The sequence below is a fragment of the Sarcophilus harrisii genome, chromosome 4 (genome assembly GCF_902635505.1).
Source record: "Sarcophilus harrisii chromosome 4, mSarHar1.11, whole genome shotgun sequence".
NCBI lineage: Eukaryota > Metazoa > Chordata > Mammalia > Dasyuromorphia > Dasyuridae > Sarcophilus > Sarcophilus harrisii.
The window spans coordinates 449497900-449523013 of NC_045429.1; the positions used below are offsets into that span (position 1 = coordinate 449497900).

The window sequence follows — 25114 nt, forward strand, 5'->3', positions numbered from 1 at the left end:
GGTTGGGGCTCCCAACGCCCAGGTGGGTGGAAATAAGGCGGCGGGCCGGTCGGGCAGGAGGATTTGAACCGGCCTGAGCCCGGCCTTCCCTGGGGAACCCGGGGCGCAGTGGGGGAGGCGGGCGCCTTGGCCTCCTGGAAGGGGCCCCCGGCCAAGGCCTGCGCAGGCAGAGGGGAGGGGGAGGGGGAGGAGGAGGAGAGGGGAGGGAGGGGAGGGGAAGGGGAGGGAAGGGGAGGGGGGAGGGAGAAGGGGAGGGGAGGGGAGAGGAGGAAGGGGAGGGGGGGGAGGGAGGGGGGAGGAGGGGAGGGAGGGGGGGGGGGGGGAGGGAGGAAGGGGAGGGAGAAGAAGGGAGGGGAGGGAGGGGGGGAGGGAAGGGGAAAGGGGGGAGAGGGTAAATGGGCAACAGGGCTCTTCGAGGAGGCCGTCGATGGTCGTCCCCTCATTTAACTGACGAGGAAACAGGCGCAGAGAGATCGGCCCAGGAGGACACCGGAGGGGAGCGGAAAAGGCGGGATTAGAACCCGGCTCCTCCGCCCCCGTCTCGTCTCCAGCGCGGTCCGAGAACGGGTGTGAGCCCGAGAGCCACGGGCTGCAGCGCTGGAGCCGCGTCGCCCCCTCGCGGGGCGAAAGGAACACGTCCTTCGTTCCTAGACCCGGCCCAGACGCGCATGCGCCGATCTTCCTCCTCTCCCCTCCCCTCCCCCCGGCTTCCTTCCCTTTCTGCTCCTTAGCGCGGCGGAGTGTTACTTCCTGTTCCGCCGTGGACGCGCACGCGCAAACTGCTTTGGCATCTCGGCGTGCCCCGGAAGCGGAAGTTGTGCCGGGCCGGGGAACACCGATAGCGGCGGCGGCGGCGGCGGCGGCGGTGGCAGAGAATGAACGCGCCTCCGGCCTTCGAGTCCTTCCTCCTCTTTGAGGGAGAGAAGAAGTGAGCGCGGCCGCGGGGCGGGAGGGCCGCGAGCAGGAGAGGCCCCGGCCTTCTCCGTAAAACGGGGGGAAATGCACCCGGGGAGCCTCCGCCCCCCTCCGCGCGCCCCCGGGGAGCCTCCGCCCCCCTCCGCGCGCCCCCGGGCCTCAGTTTCCCCTTGCGTTCGCTGAGGCCCGTGACAGCCGAAGGGACCGATGGGTAAATGCAAGGCGAGCTGGCTGGTGCGGGGCGGTCGTGGTGGCCCTTAGGTCATGTGCGCCTGGCGAGCCGGCGCACTAGCCCCCGTTTTACAGACGAGGAAACTGAGGCAGGTGGTGATTGCGTCACCGTGCCCTAAGTGTCCCAAGCCGGATTTGAGCCCGGGTTTCCCGACTTCGGGTCTTAATTCCCCGCAGCTGAGCGAGCCCCGATGAGAATCCCGGCCGGGAGCCTCCACTTTCCCATGGGTCACAGACCCCTGCCCAGCCCGGGGGCTCAGGCCCCTCCCGGTCGGGGAGAGTATTTGCCCTCGTGACCTCCCCGGGTGTCATGGAAGGGAAGCTCTGTCCAGGCTTCGGGGGCGCTCAGGTCACTGGTCACTCACGGGCTCCTCTTCCTCTCCCCACCCCCAGGATCACCATTAACAAGGACACCAAAGTCCCCAATGCCTGTTTGTTCACCATCAACAAGGAGGACCACACGCTGGGGAACATCATCAAGTCGTAAGTGCCGAGCGCTGCTGACGAGGGCTCTGGTTCCCGCCTCCTCTCTCTCCTTATTAGGAGCGCTCCTCCCTCCCTCCCTCCCTGCCCCGCTCCGGATACCGGGCGGTGCTCTGAGAGCCCCCCCCCCCCCCCCCCCCCCCCGTCATGGTCCCCACGTTGATGTTGGTCACTCAGTGACCATCAAACCCCTCCCAACAGCTCTCAGAAGCAGAGAAGACTGGGGAGCCCCCGAGTGTGGTGTCCTCTGCTTAATTTCCTCAGGGGTGTGGGGCAGGCCCATCACTCATCTGGTACCGGTGATGCCCGCCGGCGTCTTTCAGAAGCAGAACCTCCGCACCCTTGATCCTCTGCATTTAGACCAGGGGGCCAGCAGGAAAGGGCTTTTTACCCTTTTCATTGCTCATGAACAGCCAGCCTCTGATTGCTTAGTAACAAGGAGGAACTTTCGGAGGCCTATGTGAGTCAGGAGATCTTTGGTGCCCAGACTATCCCAAGGAACTGGCCTCTTGACTTACCCTCTTTCCCATTGTGTATCCAACATGCTGTTGCCAGATTCATCTTCCCCAAAGTTGCTTATTCCATTTCCCTGCTCAAACACCTTGCAGTTCCTACGGAATTAAATTCCTCTCTTTTGGCATTTGAGGCCCTCCAGTGTCCGATCGTTTTTGTTGCTCAGTTTTTCAGTTGTTTCCAACTCTTGATGACCCCGCTTGGCATTAGAGCAGTTGGCTATTTCCTTCTCCAGTTCATTTTACAAATGAGGAAACTGAGGCAGACAGGGAGAAGTGACTTGCCCAGCTTCTCAGTTCCGAGCCATGCTCTGTCTACCATGCGACCAGATCTGAACCCTAGACTCCATTTAGAATAATTATTTTATTGATTGCTTTGTCTTTCTGCATCCTGTTTCCCACTGAACAAAACTTCAGTCTAACTCAATACATCAAAGTGTTAACTGTTCATGCACCGGCTTCTCCCTGGGCTGCAGAATGGGTGGGTCCTTCCTTTGGGGCCCCGCTTGACTTTTAGCGTACAGCCCTAGGTTTCTCTCACTGTTCTTTCCCTGTACAGTGCTGTAGTCATTGCATATTCTGGTTCCTCTAACTTCCCTTTGCATCAGTCCATTTGAGTCTTCCCCTTTGTTTTCATCATGGCTCCTGTTTTCTTTAGCAGAGTAGTGGTCCCTTTGTGTTTACATCTCAGTTGATTTAGCCAACAGATCTTTCTTTTGTTTCTTTGATTCTGGTTCATCCATCATATGAGAACCTTTTGCAACAGTCAGGCTAATTTTCTCCTGCCTCTGCTCACCTTGTTTGCTTCCTGGATCATCTTCTCTGCCCACTTTGATCTATCTCTTCTAGGAGATCTTTCCAAGAAATGATCTCTCTGAACGAGGAATGGTAGATGCCTTTATTTTCTCCACAGCATCTCACGCTATACAAACAGTGCTGTCATTTTATTGCTATAACTCATTTAAATTCTACACTGACTCATGTTGCCCCCAACCAAGTATGTTACCACTTTGGCCATATTCAGAAGTTCAAAGTCAAGAAATCTTTGTCAGGGGCTTGTGTCTTGGAGAGCAGGAGAGTTAGAGGGGTTAGCCACAGAGCCTTCGCTGCCCAGCTTCCCAGGATGCAGTAGAACACAGCTCGTTAGAAAACCAAACACCAGTCCTGTCGGGTCTGAGTCACAACGTCACAGAGTGAGGGGAGGAGGAATTCATGTGGCAAAGAAGGGGAGGGAAGGGGCAGGATGTGTTTGGGGACCTGGCCACTTTGGCTGTGAGCAGACTGGAAATACTGCACATAAGAGTGCTTCTTGGGTCCTGTGTTCTAATCCAGGTTGCCTTCCTCTACTTTGTCAGTGAATTCACTTTTTTCCTCCATGAGCTAAATCCCGAGGTGGCAGTGAAATGTAGTGGACGGAGCTGGCCTCGGCACCAGGAGACCTGGGTTCAAGTGTTACCTTTAAAACATCCTGACTGTGATTCTGGTTCCCTTCCCCATATACTAGGCCAGGGCTTCTTGGAGGTATTTTGTATTTTGAATTAGTTTTTTGCATTCATTAACCTTTTACTATTTGGTAAAGGGAATATGCTTGTCTGGGAGTCTGATATACCAGTAAAATCCCAGCAGTAAACTGCTTCAGTATCCTGAAGATTGAGAAAAGATAGTTTTTACTGACAAAACTCACTTTGTCATTCAGGATTCTACCAAAAATGCTGCCAGAAAGTAGTTCAGGCGAGCCTGTGAGATTTGGGCATCGCCTTCCCCAAATGTTCTGGGGGTTTTTAACCTTACGATAGACTTGGAAGTCCCCACTGAAGGGATGGTGGACAGTTTGGAGGATGCTGTACAGGCTTGGCAGCTTGATGGCATATAAAACAAAAGGACAAGGAACTTACCCAGGATGCTTCAGTGGCCGACTCAGTCAGGGCTGAAACCCCATTGGATACCTATGGCTGTGACCATGGTTAGACTTGACCAAGTCAGATGCCTCCTGGTACCTTTAAAAGCCGGCATGATGAGTGTTTTCACAGTAATTTAATGAATGTCACAAAACCTTATGTTCAGTGCCAAGTGATGTAAAACAAGGAATTATGGCAACAAACATTACAGACTGAACACGTTGAAAAGGTGTAAAAGTTGAAGCTTTATTGTATGAAAAGATTCATTATTTTCCTTCATCCCAAGTCATTTCGGTGGCACCATCCCATTATGTGGTAGAAGGGTCCATGTGCAGCAGAGGGGAGTGCTCAGTGACAAGGGGCTAGCTGCTGTCATTTTTCACTTCTCTGGCTTACCTTTCAGCCTCAACTTCCTTTTTCTGCATTTCAGACAGTTACTGAAAGACCCTCAGGTGCTGTTTGCAGGTTACAAAGTCCCCCACCCCCTGGAACACAAGATCATCATTCGGGTACAGACCACTCCAGACTACAGCCCCCAGGAAGCGTTCACTAATGCCATCACAGACCTGATCAGCGAACTCTCCTTGTTGGAGGAACGATTCCGGGTAAGGAGCCACCAGAGAGGGAGGGGGGGGTAGGGGCCACAGGGAAGGGCTCATCTTGAGCAGAGAATCTCAAGAGTTTTTTTCACTGTTTACAACTTCCCTATAAAATACCTCCCCCTTCTGGCTGCTAGAGTCACACTTTTGATTTCCTTTCTGAGTGTCATCTTTAAATTAGAATGCTTCCAGCCCCAGTTTCATGATGGTGGGTTTTGTATTGTCTTAAATAGTGACCTTTCATATAAACAGAAGGTCCGGGTGACACTTGGAAGTGCTCAAGGCTGGAATATGGGAACAACTCAGTTCACTCTCTAAAGGTCATTCCCATTGTAGACACAACTCGATTAAACTGCTCTCAGCTCCTCCTGATTCCGTCCACTCTGTCGCATCATGACTCTGCTAGGGAGGACTTTGGAAGGCCAACAGTCAACTCCAAAATTGCTTGACTAAGTGGACACTGTTAAAAGACTTGCCTAAATGTATATGGGTGTTTTATTAATGCTTTCCTTCCTAGGATGGAAAAGAACATTTGAACTCTTCCTACTTCTAGTATGCCCATAACTTACCTTGAGATCCTACAACTTGTTCGGGAATCTTAGTCCTAATCATTGGCTAATTTGTTTTTTCCCATTCTAGGTTGCTATCAAAGACAAACAAGAAGGAATCGAATAGTTCTTGCTGTCCTTCCCCTGCAGTTTTGACTTCCAACTGGTATGAAAAGTTAAATGGGGGAAACTTTCTTATTGCTTTTCTCTTCGGCGTACAACTCCTGTAATTTCCTCATAAAATGTATTTCTTACCTCTCGAGTCACTCTCTAAATATCTCAAAGTAGCGATTTTTAGCCATCTTCAAAATTCTGCTTGCCATAAAATCACAAGGGATAGTCTGGCCAGTGTGGGCTGGAGATTAGTAGGAGATGGGACTTATTAGACAGTTTAATCCTGATGAAAGAGTAATCGCTAACGGATTTGTTGTCCAAGTAGGAGGAAGAAGGTTGCCGTAGATGATGTGCCTAGCAACTATGTAGGCACTTCAAAACCAGGAAATGAGAGTTCGAATTGACTGGCTGCCGGTCAGAATTCCAAGTTCCATCTTGCTTTAAGAAAAGCCAATCTCATCCTTGGCCACTAAGCCAGGAAAATGATCACCTGGGTCTCAGGCCTAGGTACAGGACATAAAAACACAGCTCACTTTCTTTTAATTTGAGTTTAGTTGAAAACTATCCACTTAAAAAAACGCACACTTAGGAAAACCTCACAGTCCCCACTGGGAAAAAGCACAGTCCCGGCCCTGCCTGCTAGAGTTTCTTCCAGATGGTGATGATGTTGGTATCTGTCAGAGCCACAAGGTAGGTGAAGGTAGGGTCTACGGCTGCTGTGTTGATTAAAGTTTTGTTCATCTTTTTGCCCCGGGCTGAGAGATCCGGCCAGCTGAGAATCTGCCCAGAAGAAGAGATTTTAGGGGTACAGCTCATTGGACACAAATGTCCCCTTCATGGCAACAATAACAGCCTGACTTGGGGCTTTCCAGATCCTTACGGCATTTCAGCGGGGAGCAGAAGGGAGTGGCACCCACTCCTGCCCAAGCCAAGGACAAAGTAGGGGTTTTAAACCCTCTGGCTGTGAATCCCACCTTCAGGTTCTTAGAGATCAGCTCAGACCCAGATTCTGGGAGGAAAAATGAAGTCAGAGCTAAGATTAACACCCCAGAGAACTCCCGGCTGCCTACCTTTGTGGGGGCCACTTTGGCCTGCAAGGGCTGCTGCTGCTGCTGGAGGTAGCGCCTGACGTTGTACATCCACACACTGCCTTCTTCATCCCCACAGAAGACAAACGCTTTCTCTGCAATCAGTCAAAGCGTGGAGGGTGCTGAGGTCAGGGCCTGCTCCCTCCTGGGGTCCCATTTATGTCAGTCTGGGCTCCTCCAAGTCCTGCTGACACAGCTGCTTCCCACGCTGGGAGCTCCTTCTCTAGCCAGTCGCCCCCACCCCTCAATCACAGCTTTCTGGAGGGAGCTTCACCTGGGCAGGTGCTGAGGGTCAGGTAGGACAGCTCTGTGCTGGACCACTGCAGCTCAGCCAGGATGATGGCAGTCACTTGCCGCTTGTCTCCTCTTCCTGCCAGGGACTGGCTCCAGCTCCACAAGCAGATGGAGCCTGGGGTACAGCCCTTGGACGCTGCACAAGAACAAGAAAGCTGAACCACTGAAAAGGGGGTTATATGGCCCGCCTTTGGCGGGGCTGCTGCTTCAGGTCTAAGGCCCATGAACATCCACATGGGGGTAGTGACCCTGCTAAGTGGCCCCCCATACAAACCAGATCTCCATACAGGGGATCACCTTTCTGATGAAGGGCACTTTACCCCCCCCCCCCTTGGGGCTCCCCTGGGACTTCCATATGGGTTCTGGGGGAGTTCCCAAGGCCTCAGCCAGTGGCTGTTCCCCTCGGTGGGCCTAGGCCCCACCAGCCCGGCATCTTGGCTCACCCACGACATCCTCGCTCACAAACCCCAGCCCGTCCACTCTCTTTAGCGCTTGCCCTGGACTTTGGGGGAACAGGAACTCCATCTCGCATTCTCTGCAGAAGATTAAGCCGTGGGACGTCAGCCATCCGAGGGGACTTGCAAACCTTCTTAGTAGGAGACGCTGTCTCCTCATTCCAAGTTTTGCCAAACAAGCCCACCCCAAGCACTGCCACCATGGTGGTCCCAGCCGAGGAGAAGCAATCTGGGTGCTACAGACACCCCCAGGTGGGAAGGCTGGACCCTATTTCGGGCAGCCTCCCCCACACGGACATCACTTGCTTGAGGTGAGAAAAAGCCCCCTGGCTTCCCAGCCACACCTGTCACCTCTGACACCTTCTCTCATCACCCTGTGCCCAGACCCCGCAACTCACCTCTTCTTCTGGGACTCGTTTAGCCGTATGTCCCAGGCGAAGCAGCCGTCCTCACAACCGGCGAGCAGGTAGTGGTCAGGGCAGGAGGCCACCGGGCAGAGACGCAAGGGGGTAGCACTGGCGTCCAACACCAGGAGTTGCCTGAGGGAGGAGGGAAAGGGTGAGCCCCCCACAGGGGCTTTCCCCTCCTACCCCCAACCTGGGCTCTGGGGAGAAGGCTCACCTGGGTGTGAAGTGGTAGTTGTAGTCGGGGAGGCCGATGTCCCAGAGGATGATGCGCTTGTTGTACGAGGCGGCTGGGGAGAGGAGGGGAAGGCTGAAGGCTGTGGCCCCCCCCCCCCCCGCCCTCGGAATTGTTGGTACGGATAGCGCCGCCTGACTGGACAGGACCCTGGGAAGCTGGGTAGGGGCGGGACCTCTTACTGAAAAGGTGGGTCTCCTGGGAGGGACTGAAGCAGGCCATGGCGATGGGTTTCCGGTGGGCTCGGATGTCTCCGTAGCAGAAGCCTGCGCGCACGTGGATGAGGCTCACGATGCCGCGCCGGCCCGCGGCTGCCAACACACTACTGCGCTTCTTCCGTCCGTCCTGGGTCACAAGGGTCAGGAAGGTCCAGGCCACAGTGAAGAACTCCTGGGGAGGACACGGACACGTTCAGGGGAGGGGGCCCCAGACAGGCCCCCTGAAGGCTGGAAAGAGCTCCACAACTGGATGTGATCCTGTTAGTCAAGAAAATGTTGCCCAGTGCCCCCCATCCCATCTGCTCTCCCCATTCTCCAGAATGGCCTGCTGGGGTCTGGAGCCCCACTCACCTCTCCAGGCACCTTGTACCTGTGGAGCACAAGACCGGTCTGGCAGTCAATCACACACACAGCCTCCCCCCCACAAGTGGCCACCGTCTGGGATGCGCCTCTGGGCAGTCCTGGAGGAGGGAAGGGGGGGTGACCAGTGGGAGATAGGGGGCGGCAGGTCTGACCTCTCCCTTACCCCAGAGTGTGGGTCTGGCACAGGGACCCTGGCGGGCAGGGAGCTCACCTGTGCCCTCGTTCCAGGTGGGCTCGAAAGCGCAGGCCCACAACTGGGTGCTGAAGTCGTCTGGACTGTTGCCTTTGCTGTGGCACTGCAGGAAGTGCATGGGCTGCAGCTCCATCGGCTCCTGTGGACAGGCCGCCAGAGGGTTGAGACACGGGGGACCAGAGGGGACCCCCCCCCCACTTCCCTCTCCAGGGCCTTACCTGACCCTCTGAGCCCATCTGGCCTTGGGTGCCCTCCGCCGGGGCAGACTGGCCACCGCCCAGGCTGCTGGCCTGGGAGTCTGGGGGGGGTGGGGAGGAGCGGGCCCTCTTGCAGGGTGGGGAGTCCGATGGGAGCCTCTTCTTCCACTTAAAGGCTGAGAGCTTGAGCTGTGGTAAGGGAATTGGAATTGGAGCAGGGATGGAAGTAGGGGTGGGGGTGGGGTACATCAGCTAGAAATGGGGCTCTGAGAAGCCCCGCCATGAGGGGAGGAGGTCCTCGGGGACTACAGATGATAGGGGAAGGGACAGCGCAGCGAGGGGCTGAGGGGAACCCCTAGGGACAAGCAAACTCTGCCTCTTTCCCCCCCCCTCCTGCCCAGAAGGCTCTCCCTTCTCACTGTAGGGCTCCCTTTTCCCTCTGATCATTCCTTCTATGGCTCCCATCCGGAGCTCTTTAGAGCAGATGTCTGCCTGGCATCTCCTCCCTCCTAGAGCTCCAGGGACTATCTTGCTTTTTCTATCCCCAGCTCTTACCCCACTGTCTGGGCCTATTTATTGATGGAGAATTTGAACTCAGAATCCCCAGTTTCAACTCCTAGGGAGGTGGCAGGGAGTGGTGCTTGCTCTACCTGCCCAGCAGTGCCAGGCTCTGAGGGCAAGTCCTGCTGGGCGTGGCACTGGGGGCCCTCCCTCAGCTCTGAACCCTAGGCCAGACTTCCAGAAATGCCCGGACCTGAGGGGCACATCCGGTGCCCATCAGGGAGCGGGCTTCAAGTGCCTGAAGATCCTGGAGCAGCCATGGGGCCGACCCCGGGTCGGGGAGCCAGGCCAAGCAGAGGCAGAGGGAGGCCCAGACTCACATGGGCACCGAGTCGCCTTCTGGAGCCTGGCCCAGGGCTCCACGGCACCATGTCCTTTGTCCCACAAGCCCACTGCCAAGGCTTCCCAAGGAGGCCCTACCACATATTCTTGGCTGGATGCTCCCACTGGGGCTGGGGTCCTCGGGGTCCTCGGGGTCTCCACAGGGGTCGTCTCTGGAGTCTCTGGGCTCGAGTTCGTGTCCTTCTCCACCACCTCCTCCACGGGGATTTGCTTTCCAGTGGTCTTCGAGGCTACCAGCTGCTGGGCGATCATCTTCACCTGGGGTGGGACAGAGTCTTTCGAGTTAACAAGCATTGACTGAGGGCTTGCAGGGGCTGGGGTTACAGAAATGGGGAGGGGCAGACAAGAAACCCCCCTTCCTCCCCCCACCGCTCTGTGCTGGGTCTGAGGAGGGCACAGGATCTTCTGGCGGCAGCAGCAGCGACCCCAGGAGGCAGCTGAGGGCTCAGCAGCAGGCCAGGACCCGGAGGCCTCAAATTCAGACCCAGACTCAGGTACTATGTGATGATGGGCAGGCCTCAGGTCCCTCATCTCTAAAATGGGGGTAATAAAAGCACCTGCCTCTAAGGACATTGGGGATGAGGCAGACAGGGCTGTTGAATAATGAACAGCCACAGGTGTGGGGGGGATGTGCAGCACACCGCTTGGCGTGTTGGCTACAGATTTTTTCAAAAGCATGAATAAAAGTAAATGGGAAACGGTAGTGTGTCCCCTGGAGCCAGGGCTCATGCTCTGCAGGGAAATGCAGGCTTTCCAATGTTAGACAGAAGCCCTCCCCAACAGCCAGACGGGCTTCTCTGGGCTTGGGCATTTCTTGGGGCCGCCCAGGGCCCCGGCGCTTACCTTCCACTGGGTGAAATCGCTCAGGGACTCGGGCCCATAGCGCACTTCTCTGACGGCCGACTTCACAAACTCCTTGTGGAGCTCCTGGGTCTGGGCCCGGGACTCCACCTGGACCTGGTAGTTCTTCTCCCAGTAAGCAGTGACCTAGGCCAGGGCAGGGGGACAAGGAGGGGTCCGTGGCTTTCTCCCTCCCTCCATCTGGCCCTCAGCGTGATCCCCTCCCCCACCACACCCTATTCTCCCTCTCATTCATGGTTTGGTGGACAAGGAGGGTCAAGGCCTGGAGGAGCTGAGCAAATCTCCGAGCTGCAGCCCAAATGAACCTTCCCAGCACTCATTACCTGGCTTCTGTGGCCACAGGGAGCTACAGATATTAGGAGCACCAAAGCGGGGAGCTGGCGGGCAGCACCAAGTAGTTTGTAGGAAAGACAACTGAGCTGGGGCGGCCTTTGTGGTCTCATTGCCTGCCCCCTCCTGCCCTGTTCCCACCCTGTCAGTCTATCAGGCTGCCCCAGGGACCCCAACTCTGGGCACAGATCCACACCAGCCTCTGCCAGGAGACCCAAGGCCATGCTCCGTCCTCAGGGTGGGCATGAGCCTGCCTGCTGTTGGTGCTCTCCTTCCAGAAAGTCCCCCCCTCCCCAAGGCTTCTGGGTGCACGGAGAGGACCCTGAATGCGCTGAGGTTCAAGTACCCAGGCCCACCTGGTCCCCACAGAGGTGCTACCCTCCCTGGGTAACTTGTTCTCTGCCGAGGCTCATCTCTCTACCATGAGAAAGCGGGAGGAAAAGGGGGCTCAAGGTCCCTTCTAGCTCTCAGTCTGGGCTCCTCTGATCCCCTGAGATCCTTCCAGCTCTAGAGGTAGAGTCTGAAGAACAGAGACTCCTCCCCGGTGTGCTGACTGCCTCGTGGTAAAGACCAATGCCGAGAGGTGGGAAAGGGGCCAAGGGCACAAGGAATGACACCAGTTTTAGGTGGGCTATAAATAATCTTAACTGTGCTCCAAGTATGTGAGAACCTCGCCCAAAAGGGAGAGAGGAAATGGTTCTACGTCCAAGATTGCTACTTCAAATTAAATGGAAGAACGGACGGCTCACAATAAAAGAACCAGAAGAGTTCAATTTATCACGGGCTTAAAAGCAACAAGAAACCCTTCATGAGACACTCGGTCGTCTCACCTGGCACTTCTCGGGAAGGACAACCGGCCACACAAACACCAGCAGTTTAAGCCTCGAGGGCTGTGGCGGAGGGTCAGGCCCCTCCGAATTCAGAACCAGGTCAGGTGCAGCTCAAACAATCAATATGGACTCTACTCATTAGTAACTTCAACATAGAAGTAGTTATGGGGGAAGATGGCAAAAGGAGGTCCTGGGAACCTGGGTTAGGAGGAAGAAACAAGGCCGGAGGCTCTCTCCAAAGCAAAGAAGCAGGGTGACCTTTCCAGAGGAAGCCGGAGGCACCAGTGGGATAATTCTGAGCAGGGGATAAACGGCTAGAACCTGATAGTCTGGACAACCGTTGCCCATGACAGCGGTGACCCCAAATCAGTGTTTGAGTACAATTTGGCGATTAACTTATTAACACAAAGATAACAATCAGTACCAAATTAGATGAAGAAAAGTGAGAGGAGGGGGAGCAAGGTGGTACAGTGGATAGAGCACCAACCCTGGAATCGGAAGGATCCGAGTCCAAATCCAGCCTCAAACGCTTAACACTTCCTTGTTGTGTGACCCTGGGCAAGTTACTTAACCCCAACTGTCTTACCCTTTTCCCCCCAAAAAAAGGTTTTGGTCTTTTTCCCTCTGAAGCAATTGGGGCTAAGTGACTTGCCCAGGGTCACACAGCAAGGAAGTGTTAAATGTCTCAGGTCATATATGAAGTTGGGTCCTCCTGACTTTAGGGCTGGTGCTCTACCTACTGCACCACCAGCTGCCCTATAGAAGCTCAGGTAGAGATTTATTTTTCAAAGAAATTTTTTAAGTAAGAAAATATGGCTGGCAAAACCCGACCTATTTTAACAATTTATTGACAATGAAAAATGGGATTGGGTAAAGGACCAGATACTGGGATTAAGTATCACCACTTCCTACGGAAGTTTAAACCCTCTAAATCAAGTCATTACACAACAAGGAAGTAAAAAAAGCCAAGAGACCCTTTGTTTCCTTGCCAAGAAAAATATGTCAGCGAAGGGCAACAATAGTCTAGAAGAGACAGGTCCAGCTTGCTGCCCTCCAGTTAGAATCAGAGGCAAGTCTCATTGAGAAACATTTAATAAACAAAAGTAAAAAGATAATATAAATGTCATTTTCTAAGTCATACTCGAGCATCTACTTCTGTTTCACTTTGACATCACTAGTCTAGAACAGTAACTTATTTGTAAAATTTCCCTTTATGCAACATCATCTCATGCAACAGGTATGGGAAGGAAAAGACCCAATTCAGTGCAGCTGCCCAAAGCAAGAGGAGGAAAGGCCAGTAAATGGAGAAGAGATGGAAACAGTGCATCAAGATTTCTAAAGCAAAAGCTTTCCTGTCAGTGACATATACTCACAGAGCAGGGAAATGGTGAATAAACATCCTCATCTTCAGGAAAGGAAAGAGAATGGAATCTGCAAAGCACATTTCAGGGACACTTGACGCTATCATCGAAGAGAAAGCCGGTGAGCAGAAATGGAAGTGGTGACGGCAGTCGCCAAGAACTCGGCTTGGCTCCCCCCAAAATAAGGCAGGTTGGCCCATCTCTATTTTAATTTTTTTTCTAACAGGATAACTGAACAGGTAGACTAGAAGGATACTATAAATGTGGTTTATCAGATGCTACCATTTTGTCGTGGATAAAGGCCTAGGCAAAATCATGCTCCAATTTTAAGACGACACAAAATTAGAAGGGATGGCCGACACAATGGATGATAAAGTTGGCATCCCCAAAGAGCCTGGAAGGCCAGAATGTTCGGATGAATCTAGGGAGTCGATGTAAAATCTTACATTTGGGCAAGGCCTGGTTCGACAGGCATCCTGCTTGGGAAAGGGCTGGCTGGCTTAGTGGGTTGAGTCCAGTGTGATTAAAAGGCAGCCTCAAAAAGCTAACACAACTTCCATCAACATAATGGGAGGTAGAACTACAGATGTACAAAGGTGTCTGGTTCCTTTCCTTCTGGCCGGGCCAGACCACATTGAAGTAAAGTCCGGGCACTGAGAAGCTGGAAAGGGCGCGAGTGTCCTCCCAGATGAGAGCCAACAGATCTAACCCTGGATGAGGGCACATTAAAGAAAGCCTGGAGAAGTCACCTCCAAGGGGACCTAAGCGAAGAAACAGACTTATGTCTGCCAAGTGTAGACAGGAGAAGGTGGCACAGAAGCAAGTCTAGGCTCAAAAGAAGGGAAAGCTCGCCTCGCCAGTTTAGCCAGTCAAAACTGTAATGGGGGATCTTGGGAACTACCGGGGTCTTCCTTCTTAGAAGCTTTCAAGCCAAGACAGGAAGATCAAGTGATGGGTAAGCTGAATTATGGGTAAGCTGAATTGTGGATTTTTCAAGTCGGGGTTGACTTAATAGACAAATGTGAGGAGGGAGAACCTTGTGAGCAAAGAGGAAGCACTCTGTACAAAGACATGGTCAAGTAGGAGATGGAATGGCGTCCACATAGAACAAGCAGACCAGTTTGGAGAGAAAATGAGAGAGAGTTAAGGATTCCAGGGTTTCACACCTGGACTAGAAATACGGCCATACCCTCAAAAGAGAGAAGGAAGCAGGAGTGAGAAAAACAAACCCATGTGAGACGCCCTGGGATTGAGAAGGCTACAGAACATTGCTGGTGGGGAGATGGTGAGGATTTGTATTCAAAGCAATTACAATAGATTGAATCTATTAGGATCTGCGCCCCCTCAGAGCACCTCATTCTCCAGTCACTAAGGATTGATGTGAGCTGTCAGGGTAGATTCCCAACCCCCACCTCAGAATGATGCTTTAAAATAAAAAAAAGCTACATTTCAGCTAAAGATGAGTGGAAACAAGGACATAATTTTGTTTCCCATCTATAACCAATGACCCTTGAAACTCTATCCATCCAAAGACCCCTAAGGGTTCCATGGATCCCAGATGAAGAACCCTGATTCAGACAAACTCCTGAATGATAAATCTAAACAGATTATCGAGATTAATTCAGGTATTGAGGGCCAGTGTCTGACCTGCGAGGGCAGCATTAGCGAGGCTTTCAGTGTCTGTCAGAAATCATGTGGGTGAGGGGAGGGGACTTGTGGACTCCCACTTGAGTAAGGAATCCGATGAAGGACCAGCAAGGCTCCCCACCCCCACCTCTTGCCATCCTTACTCGACTGGTCAGTTCCCGATTCAGAATCTTCACATGATTCATCAGTGAGGCTGTTTCCTTCCCATTGATTTTTCGGATGTTGGGGAGCAGGGAGGAGATCTTGTAATTGTCATTGACCTGGGGGTGAATATGGACAAGCTCAGGACCAAGCAGTCTCTGCACCAATGCAAACCTCAAGGTACCGAGTCCCAGTAGCAGAGGGCATGGGGCCCAATTCTCCCCCCTCCTGAGCCTCCATCCAATTCACACTGGAACAAACTGGGGCCTGGCTGTCTTAAAGAACTCCCCTCGGGCTCTGCAGCCAGTCAGTGCTCGAGCCAGGTCTCCTGAGGTCTCTACTGGTGGGTTCTCCTTTCTACCAGACCATGCCGCTTTGCTACGGTAGCAATGAGGGTCTTCTCTCTTGGGGGCTCTCCTTCAGGGCTTGGCGCAGAGGGCCACCTCTTCTGCCAGGCCCAGCTTCTGGCCGAGACTATGGGGTTCTGAAAGCTCAGCTTTCCCCATTTCTGGAATGTCTTCCTTTCCTGACCCCCATCCCTACCCCCAGCGCCTGCCTTCCCAATTTCTGTATTTTTTATTTATCCTGAATATTCCTTTATTCATAGTGTCCCTTCTATAAACCGTAAGCTCCTTGAGGGCAGGGGCTGTTTGGTTCTTTGTGTGGCTCACAGTTCTGTGGGTGCCTCAGAGCACCAGCACAGGGCTGAGTAACCCAGGATCATCAACCCAGAGCTAAAAGGATCTCAAGGCACCTACTATGTGTCAGGTGTCACACTAAGGGCTAGGGGTGGAAAGAAAGGCAAAAGATGGTTTTAAGTGTCATAGGGGACGCAACGCTCACCTACGTACAAGCAAGTAACATACAAACCAGCCTCCAACCCCACACACTGGATGGAGGCCAATTTGTAAAATGAGCCCAATCAGACCATTAAGGGCCAGAGGTGAGATCTGGATCCGGGTCCTCCTGGAGTCTTTTTTGCCCCATCCCCTGGCTTCTCTCTAACGTGAATGACAAGTCCTTTCACAGAGGGGCTCCGGCGGGCCCTGCTCCTCCAGCTCACCGTCAGGTATAAGTTGTCCTCGAAATCCACCTCCTCCAGCGCCGAGAACTGCTGCAGCGGCGTCACGTCCTCCAGCTGGTTGTTGGAGCACTTGAGGACCTGCAGGCAGGGGAGGTCCAGGCCCTCGGGCACCCTCTCCAGCAGGTTGTCGGACAGATCCAGCTCCTTCAGCTGCTTCATGCGGTTGAGGAGTTTGAGGTCCAGGTCCTTTGTCCGAAGCTGGAGGTTTGACAAGCTGTGGAAGGGAAAGGGGGGGCTCGCGGGACTGCCCCGGCCTGGGGCGCTTTCTGCCGTAGCACCGGGCGGCCTCCCGCGGAGGAGAGGAGAGGAGAGAGCGCCTCGCTAGGATGCCTCGCCCCATCCTTGGGTCCCGGCTGCCCGCTGGGGAGGACGTGGGGCAGGGGAGGGGCGCAGGACGACAGGGAGGTGGGTGCCCTGGCCCTCCTCAGCAGGGGGCGCTCAAAGCCCGAGGCGCAGAGACGGCTCTTCCGGCTCCCAGGACAAAGGGGCGGCTGAGCGGCACCGGGCAGCAGGGCAGGCGGGGATGGAAGCGGGGGCTCCCAGAGGTGGCCCAGCCGCACAAGAGAGGGCAGCAAGGTCCCCGCGAGGGCGGGAGTTGGGGAGAGGAGCAGCAGGCGGACCCCGGCACCAGCAATAGCACCCGCGCCGAGGGCGGCGGGCAGAGGGCTCAGCCCTCTGGTACCCAGAATAAAGGTGCCTCCAGCCCGCTGCTGTGAATTCCCGGGCCAACAGCAGGGGGCGGGAGTGTGCCCAGAGCAGCCCCCGGGGTCAGCGGCTTGGGCTGCGCAGGCGCAGGGCCGGGGCTGTCACACGGGGCAGAGCCAGGGGCAACACAGCTGAGAGAGGCACGAGCCGAAGGAAACACGGGGCGGGTAAAGGAGGGCACGGAGGGGGCGGGGAGCAGGGCGCCGTGGCCCGCACGCAGGCTGCTCGGAGGCGCGGGTCCGGAAACAGCTGGAGAGAGCGGCGTCTGCTCGCTCCGGGTTACGCGCACCACGCACGCGCACACGGAAGCGCCACACTGACGCACGCACACGTGCACCACCAGGCACTAGGCGGACACATGAGGGCACGCACGCGCGCAGAGAAACTCCACTCTAACGCACGTTAATGCGCACGCACACGCGCGCCCTCCCCACCCCCGCACGCTCGTGTACACGCGTGTACACCCAGGCGCGCGCGCGCTCCCGCCCAGTCTTACTCGAGCTTCTTGATCCTGCCGAGCCGGTCGCACTTGGGGTGCCCTCTCTGCAGCAGCAGCGGGGTTTTGAGCCTGCCCATGGCCGCCGGCCTGCGCGGGCACACGCCGCTCCCCCGTCGCGAGGCCCCGTTTGCCCACGCCGGTTGCTGCCTGGGGCCGGCCGCACGAGCTCGCCCGGAGCGGGGGCGACGCTGGGACTCGGAACAACGGCCTCGGTCTGGTGGTTCGCGCCGGAAAGGTTCGCGCGGCGTCGGCCGGAAGAGGGCCCGGCCGTGCAGGATCCCACGTGTCCTGACCCCACGGGACTACCTCTCCCAGCGGCCTCCGCGGCCCGCGCCTGCGCACACGCTCCGCTGAGGCAGCGCTCTGGACCTCTGCATGGCGGCGGCGGCGGCAGGTGGAGAGCGCCGAGGCGACCGCGGCGCGCGGCCCCGAGGCTGCGGCTGCAAAGGGGTCCGGAGCTGCCTGCTGTGCGAGCGCGAGCGGGGCGGAGGCGTGTCGGGAGCCCTGCCCCCGCAGGTGGGAGCCGGGTCTGAGGGCGGGACGGGGCGGCCACCCCCTCTCCTCCGTGTGGCGCGGTCAGGGCCTTCATCTTCAGGGCTCCGCCAGTCCCACGGGAGCACTGGCCGCCCTTGGCCCGGGAAGCGCCCGCCTTCACGCCCACTTCTCAGATGGGCAAGGCGAGGCCGAGTCACGTGGCTACCGGGAGGGGTCCCCCTTGCGGCCGGGACTCCCCTCGCGGCCTCGCTCCCGGAGTCCCCGCCCTTCCCCTCTCCGGCCCCGCCCCCAGACTTCTCCCGGCCACTTTGATCTGGTTGCCCCGCCCCCGGGGGAAGCGGGACTACTTGCCTTCCAGGGTCCGGGTCCTGGCCCTTACCCTCCCTCGGTGGGCGGCTCTCCTCGCTCCCTGTGCCTCCTGCGGGAAGCCTGCCCTTGGTCCCCGGGCCGTGCCGCGGGGCCGACCGGCCCAGCAGAGGGCGTGGAGGAGCCCGGGGCCTGAGGAAGAGTCGCGGGAGGTGGGGGTGGGAGCTCAGCGTGGGGAGCATCTCCTGGCCTGGCAGGGGAGCAGAGGCTTTAATTTGCTAGAAACCAGGAAGGGAATAGAGGAAAGACCCTCCGAGCTTCTTGGGAAAGGGGGCGTGGCTCGGCAGGGGCAGGTGCTCCTGGGGACGAGCCGGGGGTTCCTCCCTGCGTTGTAGCAAGGACCAAATGAGATAGTGGTAAAGTTCTGAGCAGCACAGTGCCGGGCACGTAGTAGGTGTTTCACGAATGGCTTTTACCTTCTTTTCCTGCTGAGGCCGTGAGGTCGTAGAGACTTGACCCTTGAAAATGAAACTTTCTCATCCGGGACCTTTTGCCTTTTCCTTTGCAGAAACCGGCCCATTTTATCTACTGCCTGGAAACGGGTTTCGCCGTGGGAGCGGAGGATTCAGCATTTGCAGGCTGGGCCTTTCCTTTCCCAGGAGTAACTCTGATAAGGGACTTTGTCAGTGTCGAGGAGGAGGCCGAGCTGGTTCGGTTAATGGACCAAGACGACTGGAAACTCTCCCAGTCTGGAAGGAGGAAACAGGTACGGCGTCTGCTGGGGCCTCACTGGCTTCTGTGAGAAGTGGGACCGGCCACAGGGAGTGGATGGGAGTCGCTCCCCCTTCCTCCTTTAGTGTCCGTCTTGCTGTGATGAGGCCCTTCCCCGGGGTGCTGTCCTGTAACAGCGCCCTCTCCTGAGGTCTCCGGCAGCAGCTCAAGCTCAGGGGATGCTACCAAGTCAGATTTCCAACTTGAAACACCTGATCTCGTTAGTGGAGGGCTCCTCACCGACAAGGGAGGATCGTTTTGGCCGCAGTGACCTCCGGAGATGGTCCCAAGCACAGGAGAGCACTGGGCCTGATGCCTGAGTTAAAAATCCAGTTTAATCAGGAAATGTGCTGCCTACTGAATTTTCTCAAGCGAACGTCACCGTTCCTTTCCCTTTCTCCAGGACTATGGCCCCAGAGTCAATTTTAGGAAACAGAAGCTGAAACCCGGCAGCTTTGACGGCCTGCCCAGCTTCAGCCGAGAGATCGTGCAGAGGATGGGGACCTATCCCATCTTGGAGAGGTTCCTGCCGGTTGAACAGTGTAACCTGGACTACCACCCTGAACGAGGCTCTGCGATTGACCCCCATTTGGATGACTCCTGGCTCTGGGGAGAACGGCTAGTCAGCCTCAATCTGCTCTCCCCAACGGTGCTGTCCATGTCTCAGGACTCGGGTGAGAGACTTCAGTTACTTTCTGTGGCTCAGCAGAGAACAAGGAGCTCTGGGCCAAATGATCCAGAGATGGGAGACCTTTCGGGTTCTCCGAGCACCAGATCTGTCTCCTGTGACCAGGTGGAAGTGGCCATTCACCTACCTGCTAGGTCCCTGCTCGTGTTGTCTGGAGCTGCCCGCTATCAGTGGAAACACGCCATCCACCGCCAGCACATTGAGAGCCACCGAATCTGTGCCACCTTTCGGGAGCTGTCAGCTGAGTTCTGTCCTGGAGGAAAGCAGGAAGAACTGGGGCAGGAGCTCCTGGAAATAGCTCTCTCCTTCCAGGGAAAACCCGTGTGAGCAGCACAGAGAAAGGGAGCCGCCAGCCCAGAATCATCAGGAAACAAATCCGGGGCCTGTCAGTGCTGCTCTGCCTGGACACGTGGGATTCCTAACAGGAGAACTCATCTTAATTCAGCTGTGTCATTTTAAGAAAAGTGCACCCGGAGCCCTGTCGTCAAAAGGGGCGTTGTCTGGCCTGCTCAGTTGTCACGGCCCTTTGGGAATTCTCACCTTTCAAGGCCTGAGGGCCTTGAGGGTCCTGAATGGTGGAGCTGGGGAGGGCAGCAAGGATTGTGATGAGGCAGCCTGGCTTCTGTGAGTTCACAGCACACTCCCATCCTGGCTCAACTGAGAAGATTTGACCCTCGAATGGTAGATCTTTGCCTGTGAAAGTTTCTATGGGTGAAAAAGGCCCCTCTCTAATTACATCTACTTCACCCAAATCAATGTAAATCTAGTGGGGTCATTCTAAATATATGTAGCATTCCATGGGAAAATGATCTGTGTCATTAAATGTATATTTTTTTAAACTCTGAGATGGTGTTGGAAGTAAGGACTGTCTGGCCTCCATTCTTTGAGTGGCAGATGCTGCTGGTGCAGTCACCCCATTCTGAAACGGGGCAGGGAGGCCCACCTGGGTCTCAAGAATCCTTGTACCAGGATGGTTTCGTAAGAGGTAGACCTAGCAGCCTGAGATAGAGGCCCTCGTTCCTGGCAGAGTAGGACGGCATTAATGACCTTCTTATGTGCTGGGCAGTACCACAGGTCCTCCCCCCCCCCTACCCCCCCCAAGGACAGTGAGGATGCCCGTCCAGCAGAGAAAATCTCATTGTAAAGACTTAAGGTTCAGAACCGGCTGCTTCTGGGGACAAGCAGCTCCAAGGCCTGCTGAGCTTTTTCATGCAGCCCAACGTCCTGGCTGCAGAACACTGGGCTCTGGAAACCCCAAAGAGCCGAGGCACTTGGGACATTGCTGTGTGCTGTGTCCCCATGCTGTCCACTTGGGTTTTACCTTAATCTGTGCCCCTGGGAATCTAGCCCACATTGCTATCAGCGTGCTCTCATATATCATGTTTAATCCCACATATCACGTTCCCACAGATCTATTTTAACTTTGTAGAATTCCCATTTTCCAAGGTGGAACTTCTAATATTTTTTTATAAACTCCAAGTATAATAAACAAAGTATAAAATACAAAATTCTGTATTAAGAAAGAATTTTAGAATTGAGAGGCCGTAAAGGTCATTCACCCCAGTCCTCTCATTTGCCAGATTAGGGGGTAAATCTGAGGTCCCCTAGTAGTCCTCAAAAGAGTTGGAATTAGGACCCCAAATTTATAAAGTGCTCTCAGCTTATCTTCACTACTTCTTCATGGCTTTCTACAGAATGCCATTCTATTCTGCCATAAGGACATGATAATTCATTTTATCCTGTGCTTTCTATTCCAGAAAATTTCAGAAAATAGTTTTGTTTATTTGCTTTGAATTCTAAATTTGGGCACAGGCGAACCAATGAGAATTTGTCAAAGTTGTGATTCTTTAGATCCTCTGCTGCACGGGTACTTCTGTGCCTTTGCCCGGTGACGCTGTGAGGGTATTTCGGTTCTCATACGAGAAACCCCTAGGGGTTCTTCCAGACTGAAATAGTCACAGGAAATCTTGCCCAATCCCAGCCTGCAAGACCCCAGGGGAACCAAAGTAGTTCTAGAGCCAAGCCTAAAGGTCATCATGTCAGCACCGGGTCTTAAGTGACTTGGGGGGATCCAGATTGAACTATGGAGTGTAATTTAAAATTGGGATTCTTAATCTATGGTCTGGATTTGTTTAAAACATCCTTTTGGCTACTTTGTTGTAGTCAATAAAGTTGGTTTCTTTTGTAACATTCAATAGATTATCTTAAGCATTCACAAATGTAGTTCTGAGAAGGGGGCGCCGTGCCATTAACAAAATCAAGACCCCCTGTTCTCAAGTATCTGGGACCAACCGTTTGGCCCTACAGCCAATTCCATTTCCCTGAGTCTCATTCTAATCCAGGCTAGACGAACATAAGCCCAGACTCTAGCCCAGCCCAAACCTACGCTACAGTGACCTTGGGAGTTGCACTACTACATGGAATACACCCCACGTCCCCCTCCTCTTCTTACTTGAGGTCCCCTTCTATTCAGGTTGGGCTATTTTGGGGATAGCATAACAAAATAATTATCTGCCTCATAGCTTTCCCCTCTTCTCCCAAGGAGAAAAAGGCTAATCCAGCTCTTGTACAAAACACTAACCCTTTTCTCAAATGAGTTTACAAATGATATTGTCCAGTCCTTCCTATATGCTAAATTCCCCTAATACAGGTTAGAATGTTAAAGAGAGCCATTGGAATACCCCTCCCCACCCTCCCCCATCCCAGATGGAACTGAGGGGGGAGGAGGAAGGACAATGATTTTCCCAGTGTCTTGGGGGTTGGAACTTGAATCTGTGGCTTCTGATATCCTGCTCTAGCTGCCAGTGTCCCAAAAAGCATAGTTTCAAACAACCTTCCCTATTATTAAAATTCTATCCTTCATTGAGTTAATTATATGCTCCCACTCAGCTGGGTTAGAAGTGAGAGAAGCCCCCACCCCACGCTACCTGGTGAGATAAGTCATGGTGCAATCATTCCATACCCACAATGGTCACCCATGATCTCGGGAGCCAGAGCTTCCTTCAGTAGACTCTTCGGCTTTGCCTTTTATTGAACGTCCATCCCTTCTGCAGTCCGGGATAATGGGGTGGAGACGGCCAAGGTTTAGGTCAAGCACAGTCAGCATCACTTTGGTTTGGGGAAAGATGTCCCTTTTTGTACAACAGGAATGGAGCCATCTCTGAGACGTGGAAGTAAGTGTAAGACTTTTTAAGGCAGTCAGGCAAAAGACTTTCATTGAGGAGGATCCAGGGGTCCTTAAGAGAAGGGTGAATAAAACATGTTCTTGGGATGAACAGGCAGTCCTTGGCCCCAGGGGACAGGCCTCCAGAGGTCACAACCATCCCCACGATTCTGAGTCTGGATCTTTGAAACTACCCAAAAGGGGATGAGCTTTTTAAAGCTTCAGTTATTTATTCAGCCCATGTGGGAGAGGGATTATGTACAATATATAAACTTTACATGATTTCCATGCACTGATAATGACTAAAGCCATCCAAGGGAGGTACAAGTATCTGTCCAAGTGCCAGCTTTATGCCTCTGAGGCCAAACCATTCTGGTGTAAAAGAAGTCAATAGATAACACGATTATCATCGGGATGCTTAAAAACATTCGGCCTTCTTGGTGCCTAAAATAGGAACGGGTGAATTTTGAAACTCGGAGGTGCGCTGATTCGGGGTCATCTCGAAATACTGGAGCGTTAATGTTTGACAGGCACTGGGAAGGCCAGGACAGAGAAGGAACTGTGGTGCCAGGAGTTAATTAGAAAATAGTAGGCCAGGCTGCTCTCGGAGCCTCAGGGGATCTGAGCCTGGATTTGAGTTTAGTACAAACAAATGCAGGGAGACACTCCCCCCTCCCTGCTCCCCAGGATGGGACCCAGCATCAGCCCTGGGCCTCCAGAGCAGTCCAAGGACTGAAGGAGTCGGCACATTGCAAAGGGTCAATCAACTGACAAGCATTTATGAAGCCCCTACTGTGCCCAGAGTAATTCTTGTAACCTTCCTCAAACAGCATCCAGCTTTTGAGAACTCATAAAATTTCTCCCCCATTTTGTTTTGTCAAGTTTTTTTTTTTCTGGCTTGCAACTTCAAGCCACTTAATTTAGAGATAGTTGTAGCTGGTTCTCTAGTTTCTTAGACTTTTTCCACTCCTGATCCCTTTTTGCCCGAGAAATTTTATGCAACTCTGGGTACACAGGTATATGAATCAAACATTGACTTGTAATTTTGCAAGACCCCACATAGAATCTCCATCCACAGTTAAAGAAGCTGGACTTTTCCCCCCACCTTGAGTTACAAGACGCCACATGGGGTCTCCAACCAGTTTAAAAAGCTGGACTAACTCCCACACTGAATTACAAGACCCCACGTGGGGTCTCTAACCAGAGCTGAAGAAGCTGGGCTCCAGCCGGTGCTGTAGTCAGTTCCAGGTACGTATCAGCTCTTCATCTCTTCTGAATAAGACCCTGAGAACCTTCATGGGCAACATGAAGCTCCTCCGAAGCTGGGAGGGGACCCTTGTGGTGCCCCAACTCCTGGGCCCTCCATGGTGGAGGAGATGGCGCCTCTTCAGGGGCATTGCTGCTGCTGCTCCATGTTTATTACTAGTTGGATCCAAGTCAAAAGTCTAGACGACAATAAGTTTTAGAAGGGTCTGAATAGGGCCAACTTTGGCCAGAAAATGGAGGCTTTTTTTAAGGCCTGCAGCAGCTCAGAGCCGTCCAGCCCATGGTCCGCCCAGAGCTTCTTAACATGTCTGTGGCCGGGCCAGGGGGCCGTGGGCTCGGCCTTCCCTTTGGCTCCCAGTGATCAGATCCCTTGTGGACCGTTTGGAGGAGAGCCAGAACTCTTCTCTCTCATGCATCGTGGTACAAAATGCAAAGCTGTTTTCGTGCAGGGATCTCAGGTTACAGAGTCTTATAGCGCTTACGAGAGTAAATCAGGCATGTACAAGATGAAGGCACAGATTAAGCAGAAACAGAAAGTCTAAAGAGCATGCAGAGCCAGCGTCCCCATCTCACGATTTGTCTTCAGCTCAACGAGATGGCTCAGGCCCTCGAGGACAGCCAGATAAGGACCACTGCCGGGTGCGTGGCTAGGCAGGCGGGCTGGACCTGCCCTGGGACCTCAGCGTGCCTGTTGCGGCCTGCAGAAAGGCCCGGGGCTCTGCCCGATGACAGGCTGGGTGTGAGCCCTGACCTCTCATGGCCGCCACCGCTTCTCTTAGGAATTCCTACGCACTCACAGGAAAGCTCTCCACGTTTACGCTACGTGATTAGTGCTGTTGGCCAGAGGCCTCGAAGGACTTTATAGCCTCTGAAACCTTATCTGGCAAGTGGACATTAGAGATAAGAAGAGTCTGCTCTCCAAGCAAAAAGCTTTCTTGTGAGGTTGGGGCTTCTGTCGTGGAAATACGGCAAAGGTCAGAGACAGCCCTCGATGTGCCCAGAGTCCCCTGGGGCGGCCGCCCTTGCGGGGAAGCCAGGTCTCTCCCTCCCACCGTGCTCTTTTCTGAGGACGTGAAGGGGGATGTCTCTTGGGTCACGGACCCTTTGGGCCTGGGTAAGTGTAGGAATAGTATGTTTAACTAAGAAAGACTAAATTTCAGTGAGACGTCATAGGGACGAGAGACGTCATTTCTTCTTGTCTGCCCCAGGCCTCCTAAAGGGTCTGTGCCGGGTTAGGAACCCTGCGGGAAATCATCGTAGGAGGGTTCTCAGGAAGCACTGAGGGCAACCCTTTCATTTTACAGAAGTGAGACCCAG

At 54.2% G+C, this 25114-nt stretch overlaps 3 protein-coding genes and 1 long non-coding RNA gene across 5 annotated transcripts; 3 read left to right on the forward strand and 1 right to left on the reverse strand.

Moving 5' to 3' along the window:
- The first annotated feature begins 455 nt into the window (after positions 1 to 455).
- Positions 456 to 5448, forward strand: POLR2J (RNA polymerase II subunit J). The gene is made up of 4 exons (XM_031968003.1): positions 456 to 928; positions 1540 to 1629; positions 4470 to 4644; positions 5278 to 5448. Exons 1-4 carry the CDS (start codon positions 876 to 878, stop codon positions 5311 to 5313), a joined length of 354 nt encoding a protein of 117 aa, XP_031823863.1. The 5' UTR covers positions 456 to 875; the 3' UTR covers positions 5314 to 5448.
- On the reverse strand, positions 4802 to 17206 carry LRWD1 (leucine rich repeats and WD repeat domain containing 1). Its single transcript, XM_031967985.1, has 15 exons — positions 17106 to 17206; positions 15884 to 16118; positions 14823 to 14939; positions 10494 to 10637; positions 9729 to 9908; positions 8769 to 8936; positions 8569 to 8689; positions 8346 to 8455; positions 7959 to 8166; positions 7759 to 7831; positions 7536 to 7676; positions 7126 to 7217; positions 6663 to 6818; positions 6371 to 6483; positions 4802 to 6080 (listed from the first exon to the last, which is right to left on the reverse strand). The coding sequence occupies exons 1-15, from the start codon at positions 17183 to 17185 to the stop codon at positions 5940 to 5942; spliced, it is 2079 nt and encodes a 692-aa protein (XP_031823845.1). The 5' UTR covers positions 17186 to 17206; the 3' UTR covers positions 4802 to 5939.
- LOC116423481 lies at positions 9904 to 14452 on the forward strand. Of its 2 annotated transcripts, none has more exons than XR_004234098.1 (2): positions 9904 to 10144; positions 12909 to 14452. It is a non-coding gene; the product is annotated as an uncharacterized LOC116423481 (long non-coding RNA). The 2 variants fall into 2 exon arrangements; XR_004234097.1 differs by lacking the exon at positions 9904 to 10144 and adding an exon at positions 10631 to 11770.
- Positions 17207 to 17482: 276 nt separating the features above from the next.
- On the forward strand, positions 17483 to 20213 carry ALKBH4 (alkB homolog 4, lysine demethylase). The gene is made up of 3 exons (XM_031967994.1): positions 17483 to 17624; positions 18478 to 18675; positions 19084 to 20213. The coding sequence occupies exons 1-3, from the start codon at positions 17484 to 17486 to the stop codon at positions 19693 to 19695; spliced, it is 951 nt and encodes a 316-aa protein (XP_031823854.1). The 5' UTR covers position 17483; the 3' UTR covers positions 19696 to 20213.
- Positions 20214 to 25114: the final 4901 nt, after the last annotated feature.